At 40.2% G+C, this 20,730-nt stretch overlaps 1 protein-coding gene across 1 annotated transcript in view; it reads left to right on the top strand.

The window, feature by feature from the left end:
• TRIM37 (tripartite motif containing 37) overlaps positions 1 to 20,730 on the top strand; it is a 1,136,753-nt gene that overhangs the window by 838,892 nt on the left and 277,131 nt on the right. Inside the window, exon 20 of the mRNA XM_053707386.1 lies at positions 10,058 to 10,192. Coding sequence (XP_053563361.1) covers positions 10,058 to 10,192 — 135 coding nt within the window. The remainder of the gene's footprint in view (positions 1 to 10,057; positions 10,193 to 20,730) is intronic.

Raw genomic sequence — 20,730 nt, 5'->3', positions numbered from 1 at the left:
TTGGTTGAAATCTTTAATTCATCTTGCCTATGTTGAGTCGGGTAAAATTCCGCCTCAAAGAATTACAGCTCATTCTACTAGGTCAGTATCTACTTCCTGGGCATTTAGGAATGAAGCTTCGGTTGACCAGATCTGCAAAGCAGCAACTTGGTCCTCTTTGCATACTTTTACTAAATTCTACCATTTTGATGTATTTTCTTCTTCTGAAGCAGTTTTTGGTAGAAAAGTTCTTCAGGCAGCGGTTTCAGTTTGAATCTTCTGCTTATGTTTTTTGTTAAACTTTATTTTGGGTGTGGATTATTTTCAGCAGGAATTGGCTGTCTTTATTTTATCCCTCCCTCTCTAGTGACTCTTGTGTGGAAAGATCCACATCTTGGGTAGTCATTATCCCATACGTCACTAGTTCATGGACTCTTGTTAATTACATGAAAGAAAACATAATTTATGTAAGAACTTACCTGATAAATTCATTTCTTTCATATTAACAAGAGTCCATGAGGCCCACCCTTTTTTGTGGTGGTTATGATTTTTTTGTATAAAGCACAATTATTCCAATTCCTTATTTTATATGCTTCGCACTTTTTTTCTTATCACCCCACTTCTTGGCTATTCGTTAAACTGATTTGTGGGTGTGGTGAGGGGTGTATTTATAGGCATTTTAAGGTTTGGGAAACTTTGCCCCTCCTGGTAGGAATGTATATCCCATACGTCACTAGCTCATGGACTCTTGTTAATATGAAAGAAATGAATTTATCAGGTAAGTTCTTACATAAATTATGTTTTATGCTTACCTGATAAATTACTTTCTCTTGCGGTGTATCCAGTCCACGGCCCGCCCTGGCATTTAAGTCAGGTAAAAAAAAATTTGTTTAAATTACAGTCACCACTGCACCCTATGGTTTCTCCTTTTTCTTCCTAACCTTTGGTCGAATGACTGGGGGGTGGAGCTAGAGGGGGAGCTATATGGACAGCTTTGCTGTGTGCTCTCTTTGCTACTTCCTGTAGGGAATGAGAATATCCTACAAGTAAAGGATGAATCTGTGGACTGGATACACCGCAAGAGAAAGTAATTTATCAGGTAAGCATAAATTCTGTTTTCTCTGCGTCTGACTGCTTGGAGATTGAACGCATGATTTTATCAAAGCGTGGTTTCTCTGAATCGGTCATTGATACCCTGATTCAGGCTAGAAAGCCTGTCACCAGGAAGATTTATCATAAGATTTGGCGCAAATATCTTTATTGGTGTGAATCCAAAGGTTGCTCGTGGAGTAAGATTAGGATTCCTACAATATTGTCTTTTTCTCCAAGAAGGTTTGGAGAAGGGATTATCTGCTAGTTCTCTTAAAGGTCAAATATCTGCTTTGTCTATTCTACTTCACAAACGTCTGGCAGATGTCCCAGACGTTAAAGCATTTAGTCAGGCTTTAGTCAGAATCAAGCCTGTATTTACACCTGTTGCTCCACCATGGAGCCTAAACTTAGTTCTTAAAGTTCTTCAAGGGGTTCCGTTTGAACCTATACATTCCATAGATATTAAGTTTCTATCTTGGAAAGTTTTGTTTTTAGTAGCTATTTCTTCGGCTCGAAGAGTTTCTGAGCTATCTGCTTTACAATGTGATTCCCCTTACCTTGTTTTCCATGCAGATAAGGTGGTTTTACGTACCAAACCTGGGTTTCTTCCTAAGGTTGTTTCTAATAAGAATATTAATCAGGAGATTGTTGTTCCTTCTTTGTGTCCTAATCCTTCATCTAAGAAGGAACATCTGTTACACAATCTTGATGTGGTTTGTGCTTTAAAATTCTACTTACAAGCAACTAAAGATTTCCGTCAAACATCTTATTTGTTGTTTATTCTGGTAAACGGAGAGGTCAAAGGGCTACGGCTACCTCTCTTTCCTTTTGCCTGAAAAGCATCATCCGTTTGGCCTATGAGACTGCTGGACGGCAGCCTCCTGAAAGGATTACTGCTCATTCTACTAGAGCTGTGGCTTCCACATGGGCTTTTAAAAATGAGGCTTCTGTTGAACAGATTTGTAAGGCGGCGACTTGGTCTTCGCTTCATACTTTTTCCAAATTTTACAAATTCGATACTTTTGCTTCTTCGGAGGCTATTTTTGGGAGAAAGGTTCTACAAGCAGTGGTGCCTTCCGTTTAAGGTCCCTGTCTTGTCCCTCCCTTCATCCGTGTCCTAAAGCTTTGGTATTGGTATCCCACAAGTAAGGATGAATCCATGGATTCCATACATCTTACAAGAGAAAACATAATTTATGCTTACCTGATAAATTTATTTATCTTGTGATGTATCAAGTCCACGGCCCGCCCCGGTTTTTTAAGACAGGCATATATATTTTTATTTTTAAACTTTCAGTCACCACTGCACCCTATGGTTTATCCTTTTTCTTCCTAGCCTTCGGTCGAATGACTGGGGGAGGGAGCTATATAGGCAGCTCTGCTGTGGGTGCTCTCTTTGCCACTTCCTGTAGGGGAGGAGAATATCCCACAAGTAAGGATAAATCCTTGGACTCGATACATCACAAGAGAAATAAATTTATCAGGTAAGCATAAATTATGTTTTTTCCAAAAAACGTCGTGATTACTCGCATCATTTTCTTGCGTGTTAATTATATGTGCCGGGTTTTTAAGCACGCTTTTTTTTTTGCACACTTATTATTGTGGACATGTTAGCTCTCATCCGATGGTTTATGGATTATTAACATTCCTGATGCCTGCTTTAGCCTCTGGTGAGGGTGTATGATTTAATTGCTTCTTTATTTGGATGTAAGGTTACTTCATATATCCTGCTTGTAATGTTTAAATAATCTGTATCTTGATTTTTTTTTCCATTACTTGTCTGTCTGTTCTATTATTCATTATGGAGTATATTGATTATTTCCCCTCTTCTGTTAATATTTGTACCTTAGAAGCTAGATCCTCTTAACACTTTACCACTAATATTAAGGGCAAGATCTATTACCCCGCTCACATGAGCGAGCTTGCAAATGATAATTATGAAGCTGTAACATCTAGGTTAATACATAGGCATCCACTTGATGAGGGTGTGGTCACTTTTCTTTTCCTTTCTTTGCAATTTTTATGGTTGCAGGTTTGCAGGTTCTGGAAATGTTCTCCAACATATTGTTTTCCAGAGTGGAATATTTAGTAGGATGGGTATTGAAAATTTTACCAGGACCACATTTAAATGGCCATTATAATCAAAAAATATAAGTTTTCTAATGGAGGGTGTATAGATGGAAAAAAGCAAGAGACCCAAGAACAGAGCCTTATGGCACTCCTTCTAAGTGAGGCAGAGGATTATCAGAAGATATTCTGTTAAAGGACACTGTAAACAAACCGTTTCAGAGAGAAGAAGCAAATCCAAGCAAGGGCTGTGTCTCGGATGCCTAAAGAATGTAAGATTTGTAAGAGCAGATAGTCAACTGTGTCGAAAGCAGCAGAAAGATCCAGAAGAATTAGTAAGACTAGTATCAATTTGCTTTAGCTGATATCAGATCCTATGTTGCTTTAGTTATAGTAGCTTCTGTGTTTATGGTGGAATCCACAGATTGTAAGGGAACAAATAAGGAGGTAGCTGATTATAGACTAGTAGTTCCAATAATTTAAAGCCAATTGAACATATACACATGATTCACATAGTCTGAGGACACCACACAATTTCTGTAGCTGTTTTAAGGCACTTTAAAAACTTTAGTTAAAATGAGGTTACAGTGTCTTTAAAGCGATAAAATTTGTTTTGTACCCAAGATATTCTTTGTTGAAGAGATACCTAGGTAGGTGTCTGGAGTACTACAAGGCTGGAAATAGTGCTGCCATCTAGTGCTCCTGCAAATGGATAACATTCTTGCAAAACGGCTGCCATATACTGCTCCAGGAATGGGCTGGCTCCTGGGCTTATGTCCCTTCTTTGTAACAAAAGATACCAAGAAAACAATTTAAAATTATAAATAAGATTATAAAATAATAGAAGTAAATTATAAATTTGTCTGAATCATGAATGAAAATTTGGTGTTTCCTATCCCTTTAAATTTATCATGGCTAGCTTTAGTGCTCTACAGAGTTAGTGGAGGCCTTTACACAGCCTTATCAACTCTAGACAGGGTTTTGCTGAGCTGCCTTTTATCCAGTCCAAGGATCATTGGTCCTTCATGAATGCACCAAGGTTTTTTTTTTTTTTTTTTCAGAAAACATTTAAGGAATAAATGTATGCTGCCATTAATGATTTGTTGGTTGTTAAGCCTCCAACAGGTAAACACAGAAATATGCAAAGAATTGACGGGAATACTTCCCTGGCCTTTGGTTCATCAGGGACATCCCATAGGAGCAACCCTTCTAGGTTCCCCATAGAATAAAAGGGTACTTATAAATCTTATGAATCCAAAGATTCCTCTTCTCTAGACAGATTTTCTGAATCCCAGGAGCCTGCCATTGTGGCTAAAGATGTGTGTTTAGTTTCAGGCTTGAGCATATTCTTGCTCTATTAAGGAAGGTTATAATTGTTTTGGAAATAGATAATTTTCCTTCTATAGACAAGCAGCCAGTTTGAACAGTATAGGTAATGATTACCTCAAAAGCCGGCATTCAAAGTTAGGGTGCAGTTTCTTGGTCTAAGAGAACATGGGGAGTGTGGTTTCCTTGGGTGTCAATGTTACCAATATCCATTCTGGAGCTCTGAACAATCTGCAACGCTTTCCAGAGTTGGCCTGACCTCAGGCAGGAATGTTTCTTCAATTTTAATTAGACAATGTCACCGAAGTAGAACTTCTAGTTCTCTGGGAAGGATCCCAGACGTATGGATCTCGGATATCCACATCCTGGATGTCAACAATGGGGAGGCACAGTTACTTAGTTGCCAGTTTCTTCACCCAAGGGAGTGGTCTCTAAACCAGGAGGTTTTCGACCAGATAGACATTTGCATTTGCCAGGGATAGATTTAATGGCTTCTTTCATTAATCACAAGCTGCCACAATATTGTGCCAGCTCTTGGGACCCTCAGGCAGAATTATAGGTTCCCTAGTGGTTGCCTGTTCATTAACACCGATTTACATCTTTCCACCGTTTGTGTTGCTATCTTTGGTTATAGCCTCAGCAATTTCTATTGTTCCGGCATGGCCTCACAGAATTTAGTTTGCGGATCTAATTCAAATATCTTTGGGTCCTCCTATCCAGCTTCTTTTTCACAAAGCATCTTCTTTCTCAGGGGCTCTTCATCCATCAGGAACTCTGAATTTGACACCCTTGCAATTAAAAAGCTTAGTGCTGTCTCAGATGTTTTTTTCTGATAAGGTTATTACTATATTTATTCAGGCTAGGAAACCAGTCGCAAGGCATATTTCTTATAAGGTTTCTAAAACCTTTTTATACTGGTGTGCTTGCAAAGGATATCATTGGAATTATATTAGAATTCCTTGATTTCTAGAGTTCCTGCAGGATTGTTTGGAAAGAAGCTTGTCAGTAACTTATCTTAAGTGTCATATCCGATCCATTTTCTTTGATGATTGGATTGCCAAAATCCCAGATATTCAGACCTTTGTTCAGGCTTTTATCAGCATTACACCAGTTATTCGTCTAGGTTTTCCTCGTTGGAATCTTAATCTAGTTTTGAGGGTTCAATCCCCTCCCTTTGACCCTTTACATGGTCTAGACTAGACATCCTCAAACTTGGCCCTCCAGAGGTTTTGGAACTACATTGCCCATGATTCTAAGCCAGCATATCAGCTGGCTGAGCATCATGGGAAATGTAGTTCCAAAACCTCTGGAGGGCCAAGTTTGAGGATGTCTGGTCTCAGTCCCTAATCCTTTGACCTTGAAGGTTTGTTTTATCCTGGCCATTTTGTCTGCTAGATAATATTCTGAGCTCCATTTTTCAAACCTCATTTCCTGTTATATTTTTTCATCAGGACAAGGCTTTGCACTTGCTATTCTTTTCTTACTAGGGCGTTATCTAAATATACTATCTAATAGGAAATTGTGGTTCCTTCTTTATGCCCAGCTCGTAAGAATTGTTTGATCGACTTCTTCACATCTTGGCTATTGTGAGAGCCCTAAATTCTATGTGGAAGCCACAAATTTCAGACTTTTTTCTTCTCTATTTGTTTATTTTTTCTAGGCCTTGCAAAGGTCATAAAGCTACCACTGTTACCTTCGTATGGCAATTTTAATGCTCACTAGAGTAATTGCTTTCTCCTTTTTTAAAGGTTTATCACTTTGATGTGTATGCCTTTTCTGAGGTTGCTTTTGCTAGGAAGATTCTGCAGGCCATAGTGCCTGATCAGTCATGCACCTGCTTAAACTGTTTGTCCCCATTTCTTATATGGTGGTCTCATGGACTTCTCTGCTTGGGTATAGAATCACACACATACTGTCTTGTGGACTTTTAACATCTGATGAAAGAAAGAATAAAATATGCATACCTGATGATAAATGAATCTTTCATGATGATAACAGTCCACAAGCCCTGCTCTATCTTTGGAACAGTTAACCGTACTGAAGGGTAATTCCTATTCATTTCATGGACTCGCACCATCATGAAAGAAATTAATTTATCAGACAAACACAAACTTTGTGCTATAAATGTACATAGTATTTAGTGTCCCTTTAAATATGTTATCTCTATGTTGAAATTGTTTAAATAAGCCAATACTACTAATAAACCAAGAAACAAATTGTCATACAAGATGTTGTCAGCCTAAATGACAATTGTTCATGGGTATTGAAGTGGTTCCAAAATGAAATTCAGAAAGTTTAATTTAGAAAATGAATTAGGTTTAAAATGTATTTCTGGAGTCGCCAGTGACTTACGGCACTTTAGAAACTGCCGGCGCCTAAGAAAAGTTAAGAAAATATCAAATCTCCCGTAACAGTCTAACACGAGTCCCAAAAATAAGTCAGACACGTAAAACCCCCTATATCCGCAATCCCCCCTCTCACTACTAATAATAAATGTATTAACCCCTAAACCGCCAACTCCCCACAACGCAATAAGCCTAATTAAACTATTAACCCCTATATCTGCCATCAAACCAACACCGCAAGTAATAACTAAATTATTAACCCCTAAATCCGCCAACCCCAACATCGCAAACTACCTATTAAAATTATTAACCCCTAATCCACCATTAACGCACAACGCAATAAAACTATTAACCCCTAAACCGCCAAAGCCCACAACGCAATAAACCTAACACCCCCTAAATGAACCCAAATTACCTAATTTACAAAATACTAAAGTTACTATTACATTAAAAAAACCTAACACTACTTTAAAAATACAAATAAACTAAGTATACATTAAAGGGACAGTCTAATCAAAATTCTGGAGTAGACTGTCCCTTTAAGCTACAATTACAGAAAATAAAAAAAATCTAAGATTACATAAAATAAAAAAGAAAATTACCAAATTTTAAAAAATGATACCTGATCCCTACTCTACACCCCCTACTCTAATAAACTACCAGTAGCCCTTAAAAGGGCTTTTTGCAGGGCATTGCCCCAAAATAATCAGCTCTTTTACACAACAAAATACACAAAGCCCCCCTAACAGTAACCCCCCCCAAATAAAAACCCTAAACTACCCATTGCCCTGAAAAGGGCATTTGTTGGACATTGCCCTTAAAAGGGCATTTAGCTCTTTTACTGCCCACCCTATCTAAATAAAATAACCCCCCCCCAAAAAAAAAAAAACTTAAAAAACTCGAAGTCTAAGCCCCAGGTTGCTACTCACCGTTCCTGAAGTCCAGCGGAGAAGGTCCTGTTCCAGGCGGTGAAGTCTTCTTCCAAGCGACGACCTCTTCTTTCTTCTTCCTGGAACATCCTTCACGGAGCTAAAGACCAGCGACCCTTGAAATGAAGACCGGCGATCGCGGAGCCATGGAGCTTTTAAGGTCCTCTTCATACCATCTTCGCTGCACACTGGATAGAGAATTCAAAGAACGCAATTAAAAATGGCGTCCCTTGAATTCCTATTGGCTGATTTGATTCTTCAAATTCAAATCGGCCAATAGGATGAAAGCTACTCAAATCCTATTGGCTGTTCAAATTTCAGTAGCTCTCATCCTATTGGATGATTTGAACAGCCAATAGGATTTGAATTTTGAAGAGTTATTTTAATTGCGTCCCTTGAATTCTTTATCCAGTGTGCGCGCGAAGATCGTACGAAGAGGAGTTTAGGGTTTTTAGTGTTAGGTTATTTTATTTGGGGGGGTTTGGTGGGTGGGGGGTTTTACTGTTGGAGGGGATTTGTGTATTTTGTTGTATAAGAGCTGATTATCTTGGGGCAATACCCTGCAAAAAGCCCTTTTAAGAGCTACTGGTAGTTTATCAGAGTAGGGGGTGTTTTTATTTGGGGGGGGGGGGGCTTTTTTATTTTCATAGGGATTAGGTATAATTTTTTTAAATTTGGTAATTTTCTTTTTTATTTTATGTAATTGTAGCTTAAAGGGACAGTCTACTCCAGATTTTTATTAGACTGTCCCTTTAATTTATACTTAGTTTATTTTTATTTTTAAAGTAGTGTTAGTTTTTTTTTAATTTAATAGTAACTTTAGTATTTTGTAAATTAGGTAATTTGGGTTCATTTAGGGGGTGTTAGGTTAGGAGGGTTAGGTTTATTGCGTTGTGGGCTTTGGCGCTTTTGAGGTTAATAGTTTTAATAGGCAGTTTGCGTTGTGGGTTAATGGCGGATTAGGGGTTAATGGTTTAGTTATTACTTACAGTGTGGGTTTGATGGCGGATATAGGGGTTAATACAGTTTATTAGTTATTACGGTGGGGGATTGCGGTTGACAGGTAGATAGACATTGCGCATGCGTTAGGTGTTTATTTTTGAAGGCATTTTGGGGAGTTACGGTGCTCCCATACTCAGCGCAAGGCTTGCTGCGACTGCCTTTTATGGCGAGGTAAAAATGGAGTAAGATTTCTCCATTTTCGCCACGTAAATCCTTGCGCTGAATATTGGATACCGATTTGCGACGCCGTCCCATGTTAGCCTATGGGAGTAAAAATTACGGGTGAAATATACGTGCCGCATTTATATGCGGCGCTTTTTATAGGATACCAAACCCGCGCAAAAAAACGGCGTCGTCGCATATGTGATCGAGCCCCTAGTGTTTCTTGAATCTGTAGTTTAGGATGTCCATATAATAACAATGAGACACACGCTGTTGTATGTTATGACAGCATGCTTTATCTGTTGAGTTAACCATATGAATACTGCCTACAACATAGAAATGCAATTATTCCCAAGAAATGTCTTTCAAAGACCTGCAAATTAAAGGGACATGCCACCCACATTTTTTCTTTTATGATTTAGAAAGAGAATGCAATTTTAAACATCTTTCTAATTTACTTATATTATCTATTTTGTTTTATTCTCTTGATATTCTTTGATAAAAAAAGCATATCTAGATATGCTCACTAGCTGCTGATTGGTTGCTGCACATAGAAGCCTTGTGTGATTGGCTCACCATGTGCATTGCTTTTTCTTCAACTAAGGATATTTTAAAAATGAAGCAAAATAAATAATGGAAGTAAATTGTAATGTTTACATTTGTATTCTCTATCTGAATCATGAAAGAAAGATTTTGGGTTTAGTGGCCCTTTAATTTCAGAAAAGGTTTAAATGAAAATGTTTTTCAATTTTATTGCCTGAAACGAAGAGCAATTGTCAATCACTGTTTTTGGTTTGCTTTCAATATAATATAAGGCATAAAGCCACTTCAATGTGATGAGCAGTAACTGGTTGCTGTGATCAGTATTTGTTCTCCTTTGCTAGCAAGCCACATGTAGATTTAATGTATCAGAAAGTAATCTGGACATTTTCATATGAGTACATCTTTAGAGTCATTAATGTATGGAAAAGATGGACTTAAAATTACTTCAACAGACTTGATTTGCAATACTATGAAATCATAGGGTGATAAAAAAAATCTATATAAAAAAATGGAAAAAACATTTTTTCTTTGCCATTTGAACCTACATTTATAAGTCACAGCTTCTTTCATGTGCAATGTATATTTATTAGAATCACTTCTTTCTCTTTGCAGCAACAAATAAGAAAAGTATTTCTCCCAAGCATGCTCGGACTGGAGGAGGAGCAGGCAGTTTGTCTTTGCGACGAGCAGTAGACTGCGGGGAGAGTAACCATCGCATAAAGGGGGAGTGTCAAGTTCCTTCTGAAAGTGAGTTTGTTTACAGCCAAAAAGCAACAACATTTTCTGCATACTTTATTTTTGGGGACACTATGATGCAAAGTTCACTTAAATTGTTGTGTGCTCATTCTGTCTTATTTTCAGGCAGAAAAGGGAACTGCTAAATAGTATAGATTTAATTTACTCATTCATTTTGATCCAGAATTGGTTAGAAGAGGAGGTGGAAAAATTATTTTTCATACAGGTAGTGAGAGTCCACGATCCATTACTCCAGGGAATTACTCTTCCTTACCACTAGGAGGCGGCGAAGATTCCCCAACCCCTAAAGCTCTATAAAACCCCTCACCTCACAGGTACCTCAGTCTTTACTTTGCCTCTGCTGGAGGTGGTCGTATAATAAAGGTGTGAATTTGATTCTTCAGTGAGAGGAGTTCTCAGTCTACATTGTGGCCCGGTTTCTCCTCAGAGTCCATTACTTTTCAGAGGGATGCATATGGGGTATGGTTTGTGGCTTCTTTTTTGCCTTACAGGAAATCCTTCACAGACCCTTCATAATTGTTTGCAGGGTCTTTTGCCTTCTTTTAATGGATCTACAATAAACTCCTATTCCATAACCGCTGCTGATATGTTTCAGTATTGGTATTGGTTTGGCTGGTAAATGAGTGTCTATTGGTTAGTATAATATATATATATATATATATATATATATATATATATATATATATATATATATATATATATATATATATATATATATATATATATATATATATTCATTTATTTTATACTAATATACCTATAGACACTCATCTACCAGCCAAACCAATATATATAATTTTGGAGCACATCAGGATAGCGCACGTCGGGTTTAATGTTCGTTAACACATATTTATTCAGTTCTGTTGCATTTTTTTTAGCGCTTCAGCTAGATTGCGCATGTAGGGATTGCACACGTTGGGTTTAACGCTTGTCAGCACAGCTCACTTTTCTTCAGTTCTTTTACACTTTTTCCCCCTTCGGCTGGATTACACACTTCGGGTTAGCACACATATATCCTCTGTCTAGTGCACGTCTGGTTTGGCGCTCTAAATTCCCTTATAACTTTCAGTATTTTTGCATGCGTTATCTCATTCGGCTGTGGGTTGCCTAGCATTTGGATGTGTAGATTATATGGCCTCTTCTTTATTTTGCAGTTTGGCTTAGTGCACATTGTACCTGTTAGTTTTTTGAAAGCTACTTTAGGAGGGTGTAAGTTACAATTCCTCAAGAGCATTTTAAGGTGTTATAGTATTTAATTTATTTGCTATGCCAATGCTATAATTGAGCTATCTGATTCTGTCCCTAAATCTTCTCTAAAAAAAAATGAGTCTCCTGAACACCTTCCTACCATAATTAAGTGTGTGTATTGTAAGTTAGTTTATGTGACTCATGTTTGCCTATGTTATTGCTGTCGGACCATTTTAATGCTGCTTTTATGGGTATTACTGTACCTTCTGTTTGCTCATTACAGGATAATGCTACTGATGTATCACCCAGTGTGAAAAATCTCATTGAAGCTGCTCTTTCTGAAGCATTGGCTGCTCTCCCGCCTTCAAATAACCATAAAAGGTCAATTTAGTTTTTACCTTTTAGTAGTTCTATGTCCCCTGAAGTCAGGAAAACTGATATATCTTCAGAAGGTGAGGTTTCCTCTGGTGATGAGCCGTCTGTTTCTGATATTGAATCTGATACTTCCTCTATTTTGTTTAAAGTTGAACGTATGTGTTCTCTTTCAAAAGAGGTTTTAATTACTTTAGGGGTTAAATATTTTAAAGTTTCTGAAGATAAACCTTGTCATTTTTTTTTTAAATTCAGTGTTTAAGACTGGTTAAACTTCCTAAAGTTTTTCCTATCCTTGATGCTGTCTCTAATATGGTTTCTAGGGAATGGTCTTAACCAGGTCATTTGTTTAATCCCTCTGCAAGGTTTAAAAAGTTATATCTGTTACCTGCTACTAATGTTAAATTGTGAGAAACTGTTCCTAAAGTTGATGGGGCTATTTTCACTAAACATTTTACTATCCCTTTGGAAGACAGTACTTCTTGTAAATATCCTTTGGATAGAAAAATTAGAATCTTTTCATAGATGGGCCTATTTACAAGCAGGGTATTTGCTTAGGCCTGCAATCTCTATTGCTGATGTGGCTGCTGCTGCGACAGCATAAACTGTCGGCATTTAACATTGCACAAGCATTTCTTGTTAAATGCTTGTGCAATGCCACCCCCTGCAAAAGGTGGTGGACAAGTTAAGGAACAGCAGTCTTACAGCTGCTGCTTCTTAACGTAGGTTTCCGGCAAGCCGGAAAACTTTGGGGATAGTTTGCAGCATCCGCTGCTTGTTTAATCTACCCCAATGTCACAGCAGTGGCTTATGTCGACCATCAGAGAGATGGCTCAAATGTTCTCATGGGCAGGAATCAATTCCTCTCTAATCTCTGATGTTCATTTTCCAGGAGTGAACAACTGAGAAGTAGACTTTCTCAGTCGTCAATTTCTACATCCAGGATGTGTTCAATCAGATTGTGGATCTCTGGGGTCTCCCAGAGATAGATCTGATGGCTTCTAGTTTAAACAGCAAACTTCCCAGGTACTTTGCAAGGTCCAGACATCCTCAGGCAGAGTTTGTGGAGCCTCTAGTACAGAGCTTTCCATACTTTTCATGTTGGTGACACACTTTTTAGACCTACATCATTTTGCGACACAGTAATTCAGTTGTACTAGCAAACAGGAGGTTAAACTAACTTGTTTTAAGAGATACGGACACATCAATAAATTATATAATAACGAAATGTATTTACAAGTAACAGTATGTATGGGCAAGAATTAAAAAAAAGTTTAACATCACCAATAGCTACTTTTCTCCAACATAGGTGTGTCCGGTCCACGGCGTCATCCTTACTTGTGGGATATTCTCCTCCCCAACAGGAAATGGCAAAGAGCCCAGCAAAGCTGGTCACATGATCCCTCCTAGGCTCCGCCTTCCCCAGTCATTCTCTTTGCCGTTGTACAGGCAACATCTCCACGGAGATGGCTTAGAGTTTTTTAGTGTTTAACTGTAGTTTTTATTATTCAATCAAGAGTTTGTTATTTTAAAATAGTGCTGGTATGTACTATTTACTCTGAAACAGAAAAGAGATGAAGATTTCTGTTTGTAAGAGGAAAATGATTTTAGCAACCGTTACTAAAATCGATGGCTGTTTCCACACAGGACTGTTGAGAGGAATTAACTTCAGTTGGGGGAAACAGGGAGCAGACTTTTGCTGCTTGAGGTATGACACATTTCTCCAACATAGGTGTGTCCGGTCCACGGCGTCATCCTTACTTGTGGGATATTCTCCTCCCCAACAGGAAATGGCAAAGAGCCCAGCAAAGCTGGTCACATGATCCCTCCTAGGCTCCGCCTACCCCAGTCATTCTCTTTGCCGTTGTACAGGCAACATCTCCACGGAGATGGCTTAGAGTTTTTTAGTGTTTAACTGTAGTTTTTATTATTCAATCAAGAGTTTGTTATTTTGAAATAGTGCTGGTATGTACTATTTACTCAGAAACAGAAAAGAGATGAAGATTTCTGTTTGTATGAGGAAAATGATTTTAGCAACCGTAACTAAAATCCATGGCTGTTCCACACAGGACTGTTGAGAGCTACTAACTTCAGTTGGGGGAACAGTATGCAGTCTCTTGCTGCTTGAGGTATGACACATTCTAACAAGACGATGTAATGCTGGAAGCTGTCATTTTCCCTATGGGATCCGGTAAGCCATGTTTATTACGATCATAAATAAGGGCTTCACAAGGGCTTATTAAGACTGTAGACTTTTCTGGGCTAAATCGATTCATTATTAACACATATTTAGCCTTGAGGAATCATTTTATCTGGGTATTTTGATATAAGAATATCGGCAGGCACTGTATTAGGCACCTTATTCCTTAGGGACTTTCCCAAAGCATAAGCAGAGCCTCATTTTCGCGCCGGTGTGGCGCACTTGTTTTTGAGAGGCATGGCATGCAGTCGCATGTGTGTGGAGCTCTGATACTTAGAAAAGACTTTCTGAAGGCGTCATTTGGTATCGTATTCCCCTTTGGGCTTGGTTGGGTCTCAGCAAAGCAGATACCAGGGACTGTAAAGGGGTTAAAGTTTAAAACGGCTCCGGTTCCGTTATTTTAAGGGTTAAAGCTTCCAAATTTGGTGTGCAATACTTTTAAGGCTTTAAGACACTGTGGTGAAAATTTGGTGAATTTTGTACAATTCCTTCATGTTTTTTCGCAATTGCAGTAATAAAGTGTGTTCAGTTTAAAATTTAAAGTGACAGTAACGGTTTTATTTTAAAACGTTTTTTGTACTTTGTTATCAAGTTTATGCCTGTTTAACATGTCTGAACTACCAGATAGACTGTGTTCTGAATGTGGGGAAGCCAGAATTCCTATTCATTTAAATAAATGTGATTTATGTGATAATGACAATGATGCCCAAGATGATTCCTCAAGTGAGGGGAGTAAGCATGGTACTGCATCATTCCCTCCTTCGTCTACACGAGTCTTGCCCACTCAGGAGGCCCCTAGTACATCTAGCGCGCCAATACTCCTTACTATGCAACAATTAACGGCTGTAATGGATAATTCTGTCAAAAACATTTTAGCCCATATGAACACTTGTCAGCGTAAGCGCGGCTGCTCTGTTTTAGATACTGAAGAGCATGGCAACGCTGATACTAATATCTCTGAAGGGCCCCTAACCCAGTCTGATGGGGCCAGGGAGGTTTTGTCTGAGGGAGAAATTACTGATTCAGGGAACATTTCTCAACAGGCTGAACCTGATGTGATTGCATTTAAATTTAAGTTGGAACATCTCCGCATTCTGCTTAAGGAGGTATTATCCACTCTGGATGATTGTGACAAGTTGGTCATCCCAGAGAAGCTATGTAAAATGGACAAGTTCCTAGAGGTGCCGGGGCTCCCAGAAGCTTTTCCTATACCCAAGCGGGTGGCGGACATTGTTAATAAAGAATGGGAAAGGCCCGGTATTCCTTTCGTCCCTCCCCCCATATTTAAAAAATTGTTTCCTTTGGTCGACCCCAGAAAGGACTTATGGCAGACAGTCCCCAAGGTCGAGGGAGCGGTTTCCACTTTAAACAAACGCACCACTATACCCATAGAGGATAGTTGTGCTTTCAAAGATCCTATGGATAAAAAATTAGAAGGTTTGCTTAAAAAGATGTTTGTTCAGCAGGGTTACCTTCTACAACCAATTGCATGCATTGTCCCTGTCGCTACAGCCGCATGTTTCTGGTTCGATGAGCTGATAAAGGCGGTCGATAGTGATTCTCCTCCTTATGAGGAGATTATGGACAGAATCAATGCTCTCAAATTGGCTAATTCTTTCACCCTAGACGCCACTTTGCAATTGGCTAGGTTAGCGGCTAAGAATTCTGGGTTTGCTATTGTGGCGCGCAGAGCGCTTTGGTTGAAATCTTGGTCGGCTGATGCGTCTTCCAAGAACAAGCTACTTAACATTCCTTTCAAGGGGAAAACGCTGTTTGGCCCTGACTTGAAAGAGATTATCTCTGATATCACTGGGGGTAAGGGCCACGCCCTTCCTCAGGATCGGCCTTTCAAGGCAAAAAATAAACCTAATTTTCGTCCGTTTCGTAGAAACGGACCAGCCCGAGGTGCTACGTCCTCTAAGCAAGAGGGTAATACTTCTCAAGCCAAGCCAGCTTGGAGACCAATGCAAGGCTGGAACAAGGGAAAGCAGGCCAAGAAACCTGCCGCTGCTACCAAGACTGCATGAAATGTTGGCCCCCGATCCGGGACCGGATCTGGTGGGGGGCAGACTCTCTCTCTTCGCTCAGGCTTGGGCAAGAGATGTTCTGGATCCTTGGGCGCTAGAAATAGTCTCCCAAGGTTATCTTCTGGAATTCAAGGGACTTCCCCCAAGGGGGAGGTTCCACAGGTCTCAGTTGTCTTCAGACCACATAAAAAGACAGGCATTCTTACATTGTGTAGAAGACCTGTTAAAAATGGGAGTGATTCATCCTGTTCCATTAAGAGAACAAGGGATGGGGTTCTACTCCAATCTGTTCATAGTTCCCAAAAAAGAGGGAACGTTCAGACCAATCTTAGATCTCAAGATCTTAAACAAGTTTCTCAAGGTTCCATCGTTCAAGATGGAAACCATTCGAACTATTATTCCTTCCATCCAGGAAGGTCAATTCATGACCACGGTGGATTTAAAGGATGCGTATCTACATATTCCTATCCACAAGGAACATCATCGGTTCCTAAGGTTCGCATTCCTGGACAAGCATTACCAGTTCGTGGCGCTTCCTTTCGGATTAGCCACTGCTCCAAGGATTTTCACAAAGGTACTAGGGTCCCTTCTAGCTGTGCTAAGACCAAGGGGCATTGCTGTAGTACCTTACTTGGACGACATTCTGATTCAAGCGTCGTCCCTTCCTCAAGCAAAGGCTCACACGGACATCGTCCTGGCCTTTCTCAGATCTCACGGATGGAAAGTGAACGTGGAAAAGAGTTCTCTATCTCCGTCAACAAGGGTTCCCTTCTTGGGAACAATAATAGACTCCTTAGAAATGAGGATATTTCTGACAGAGGCCAGAAAATCAAAGCTTCTAGACTCTTGTCGGATACTTCATTCCGTTCCTCTTCCTTCCATAGCTCAGTGCATGGAAGTGATCGGGTTGATGGTAGCGGCTATGGACATAGTTCCTTTTGCGCGCATTCATCTAAGACCATTACAACTGTGCATGCTCAGTCAGTGGAATGGGGATTATACAGACTTGTCTCCGAAGATACAAGTAAATCAGAGGACCAGAGACTCACTCCGTTGGTGGCTGTCCCTGGACAAACTGTCACAAGGGATGACATTCCGCAGACCAGAGTGGGTCATTGTCACGACCGACGCCAGTCTGATGGGCTGGGGCGCGGTCTGGGGATCCCTGAAAGCTCAGGGTCTTTGGTCTCGGGAAGAATCTCTTCTACCGATAAATATTCTGGAACTGAGAGCGATATTCAATGCTCTCAAGGCTTGGCCTCAGCTAGCGAGGGCCAAGTTCATACGGTTTCAATCAGACAACATGACAACTGTTGCGTACATCAACCATCAGGGGGGAACAAGGAGTTCCCTAGCGATGGAAGAAGTGACCAAAATCATTCTATGGGCGGAGTCTCACTCCTGCCACCTGTCCGCTATCCACATCCCAGGAGTGGAAAATTGGGAAGCGGATTTTCTGAGTCGTCAGACATTGCATCCGGGGGAGTGGGAACTCCATCCGGAAATCTTTGCCCAAGTCACTCAGCTGTGGGGCATTCCAGACATGGATCTGATGGCCTCTCGTCAGAACTTCAAAGTTCCTTGCTACGGGTCCAGATCCAGGGATCCCAAGGCGGCTCTAGTGGATGCACTAGTAGCACCTTGGACCTTCAAACTAGCTTATGTGTTCCCGCCGTTCCCTCTCATCCCCAGGCTGGTAGCCAGGATCAATCAGGAGAGGGCGTCGGTGATCTTGATAGCTCCTGCGTGGCCACGCAGGACTTGGTATGCAGATCTGGTGAATATGTCATCGGCTCCACCTTGGAAGCTACCTTTGAGACGAGACCTTCTTGTTCAGGGTCCGTTCGAACATCCGAACCTGGTTTCACTCCAGCTGACTGCTTGGAGATTGAACGCTTGATCTTATCGAAGCGAGGGTTCTCAGATTCTGTTATCGATACTCTTGTTCAGGCCAGAAAGCCTGTAACTAGAAAGATTTACCACAAAATTTGGAAAAAATATATCTGTTGGTGTGAATCTAAAGGATTCCCTTGGGACAAGGTTAAGATTCCTAAGATTCTATCCTTCCTTCAAGAAGGATTGGAAAAAGGATTATCTGCAAGTTCCCTGAAGGGACAGATTTCTGCCTTGTCTGTGTTACTTCACAAAAAGCTGGCAGCTGTGCCAGATGTTCAAGCCTTTGTTCAGGCTCTGGTTAGAATTAAGCCTGTTTACAAACCTTTGACTCCTCCTTGGAGTCTCAATTTAGTTCTTTCAGTTCTTCAGGGGGTTCCGTTTGAACCCTTACATTCCGTTGATATTAAGTTATTATCTTGGAAAGTTTTGTTTTTGGTTGCAATCTCTTCTGCTAGAAGAGTTTCAGAATTATCTGCTCTGCAGTGTTCTCCTCCTTATCTGGTGTTCCATGCAGATAAGGTGGTTTTACGTACTAAACCTGGTTTTCTTCCAAAAGTTGTTTCTAACAAAAACATTAACCAGGAGATTATCGTACCTTCTCTGTGTCCGAAACCAGTTTCAAAGAAGGAACGTTTGTTGCACAATTTGGATGTTGTTCGCGCTCTAAAATTCTATTTAGATGCTACAAAGGATTTTAGACAAACATCTTCCTTGTTTGTTGTTTATTCTGGTAAAAGGAGAGGTCAAAAAGCAACTTCTACCTCTCTCTCTTTTTGGATTAAAAGCATCATCAGATTGGCTTACGAGACTGCCGGACGGCAGCCTCCCGAAAGAATCACAGCTCATTCCACTAGGGCTGTGGCTTCCACATGGGCCTTCAAGAACGAGGCTTCTGTTGATCAGATATGTAGGGCAGCGACTTGGTCTTCACTGCACACTTTTACCAAATTTTACAAGTTTGATACTTTTGCTTCTTCTGAGGCTATTTTTGGGAGAAAGGTTTTGCAAGCCGTGGTGCCTTCCATTTAGGTGACCTGATTTGCTCCCTCCCTTCATCCGTGTCCTAAAGCTTTGGTATTGGTTCCCACAAGTAAGGATGACGCCGTGGACCGGACACACCTATGTTGGAGAAAACAGAATTTATGTTTACCTGATAAATTACTTTCTCCAACGGTGTGTCCGGTCCACGGCCCGCCCTGGTTTTTTTAATCAGGTCTGATAATTTATTTTCTTTAACTACAGTCACCACGGTACCATATGGTTTCTCCTATGCAAATATTCCTCCTTAACGTCGGTCGAATGACTGGGGTAGGCGGAGCCTAGGAGGGATCATGTGACCAGCTTTGCTGGGCTCTTTGCCATTTCCTGTTGGGGAGGAGAATATCCCACAAGTAAGGATGACGCCGTGGACCGGACACACCGTTGGAGAAAGTAATTTATCAGGTAAACATAAATTCTGTTTTCTAACAAGACGATGTAATGCTGGAAGCTGTCATTTTCCCTATGGGATCCAGTAAGCCATTTTTATTACATGAAGAGAAAAAAGGGCTTCACAAGGGCTTTTAAGACTGTAGACATTTTCTGGGCTAAAACGATTTATATATAAGCATATTTTATACTCCATAGCCTTGAGGAATTATTTTAATCTTGGGAACTATGTAAAATAACCGGCAGGCACTGTATTGGACACCTTATTCTCTAGGGGCTTTCCCTAATCATAGGCAGAGTCTCATTTTCGCGCCTCTATTGCGCACTTGTTTTTGGGAAGCATGACATGCAGATGCATGTGTGAGGAGCTCTGATACATAGAAAAGACTTTCTGAAGGCGTCATTTGGTATCGTATTCCCCTTTGGGCTTGGTTGGGTCTCAGCAAAGCAGATACCAGGGACTGTAAAGGGGTTAAATATAAAAACGGCTCCGGTTCCGTTATTTTAAGGGTTAAAGCTTCCAAATTTGGTGTGCAATACTTTTAAGGCTTTAAGACACTGTGGTGAAATTTTGGTGAATTTTGAACAATTCCTTCATACTTTTTCACATATGCAGTAATAAAGTGTGTTCAGTTTAAAATTTAAAGTGACAGTAACGGTTTTATTTTAAAACGTTTTTTGTACTTTGTTATCAAGTTTATGCCTGTTTAACATGTCTGAACTACCAGATAGACTGTGTTCTGTATGTGGGGAAGCCAAGGTTCCTTCTCATTTAAATAGATGTGATTTATGTGACACAAAATTTAGAGAAAATGATGCCCAAGATGATTCCTCAAGTGAGGGGAGTAAGCATGGTACTGCATCATCCCCTCCTTCGTCTACACCAGTCTTGCCCACACAGGAGGCCCCTAGTACATCTAGTGCGCCAATACTCCTTACTATGCAACAATTAACGGCTGTAATGGATAATTCTATCAAAAACATTTTAGCCAAAATGCCCACTTATCAGCGAAAGCGCGACTGCTCTGTTTTAGAAAATACTGAAGAGCATGAGGACGCTGATGATATTGGTTCTGAAGTGCCCCTACACCAGTCTGAGGGGGCCAGGGAGGTTTTGTCTGAGGGAGAAATTTCAGATTCAGGGAAAATTTCTCAACAAGCTGAACCTGATGTGATTACATTTAAATTTAAATTGGAACATCTCCGCGCTCTGCTTAAGGAGGTGTTATCTACTCTGGATGATTGTGAGAATTTGGTCATTCCAGAGAAATTATGTAAAATGGACAAGTTCCTAGAGGTCCCGGGGCCCCCCGAAGCTTTTCCTATACCCAAGCGGGTGGCGGACATTGTAAATAAAGAATGGGAAAGGCCCGGTATACCTTTCGTCCCTCCCCCCATATTTAAGAAATTGTTTCCTA

The sequence above is a fragment of the Bombina bombina genome, chromosome 3 (genome assembly GCF_027579735.1).
Source record: "Bombina bombina isolate aBomBom1 chromosome 3, aBomBom1.pri, whole genome shotgun sequence".
In the NCBI taxonomy this organism is placed as follows: Eukaryota; Metazoa; Chordata; class Amphibia; order Anura; family Bombinatoridae; genus Bombina; species Bombina bombina.
The sequence above is the reverse complement of the archived record's forward strand: the minus strand, read 5'-3'. Positions and strand labels throughout refer to the sequence as shown.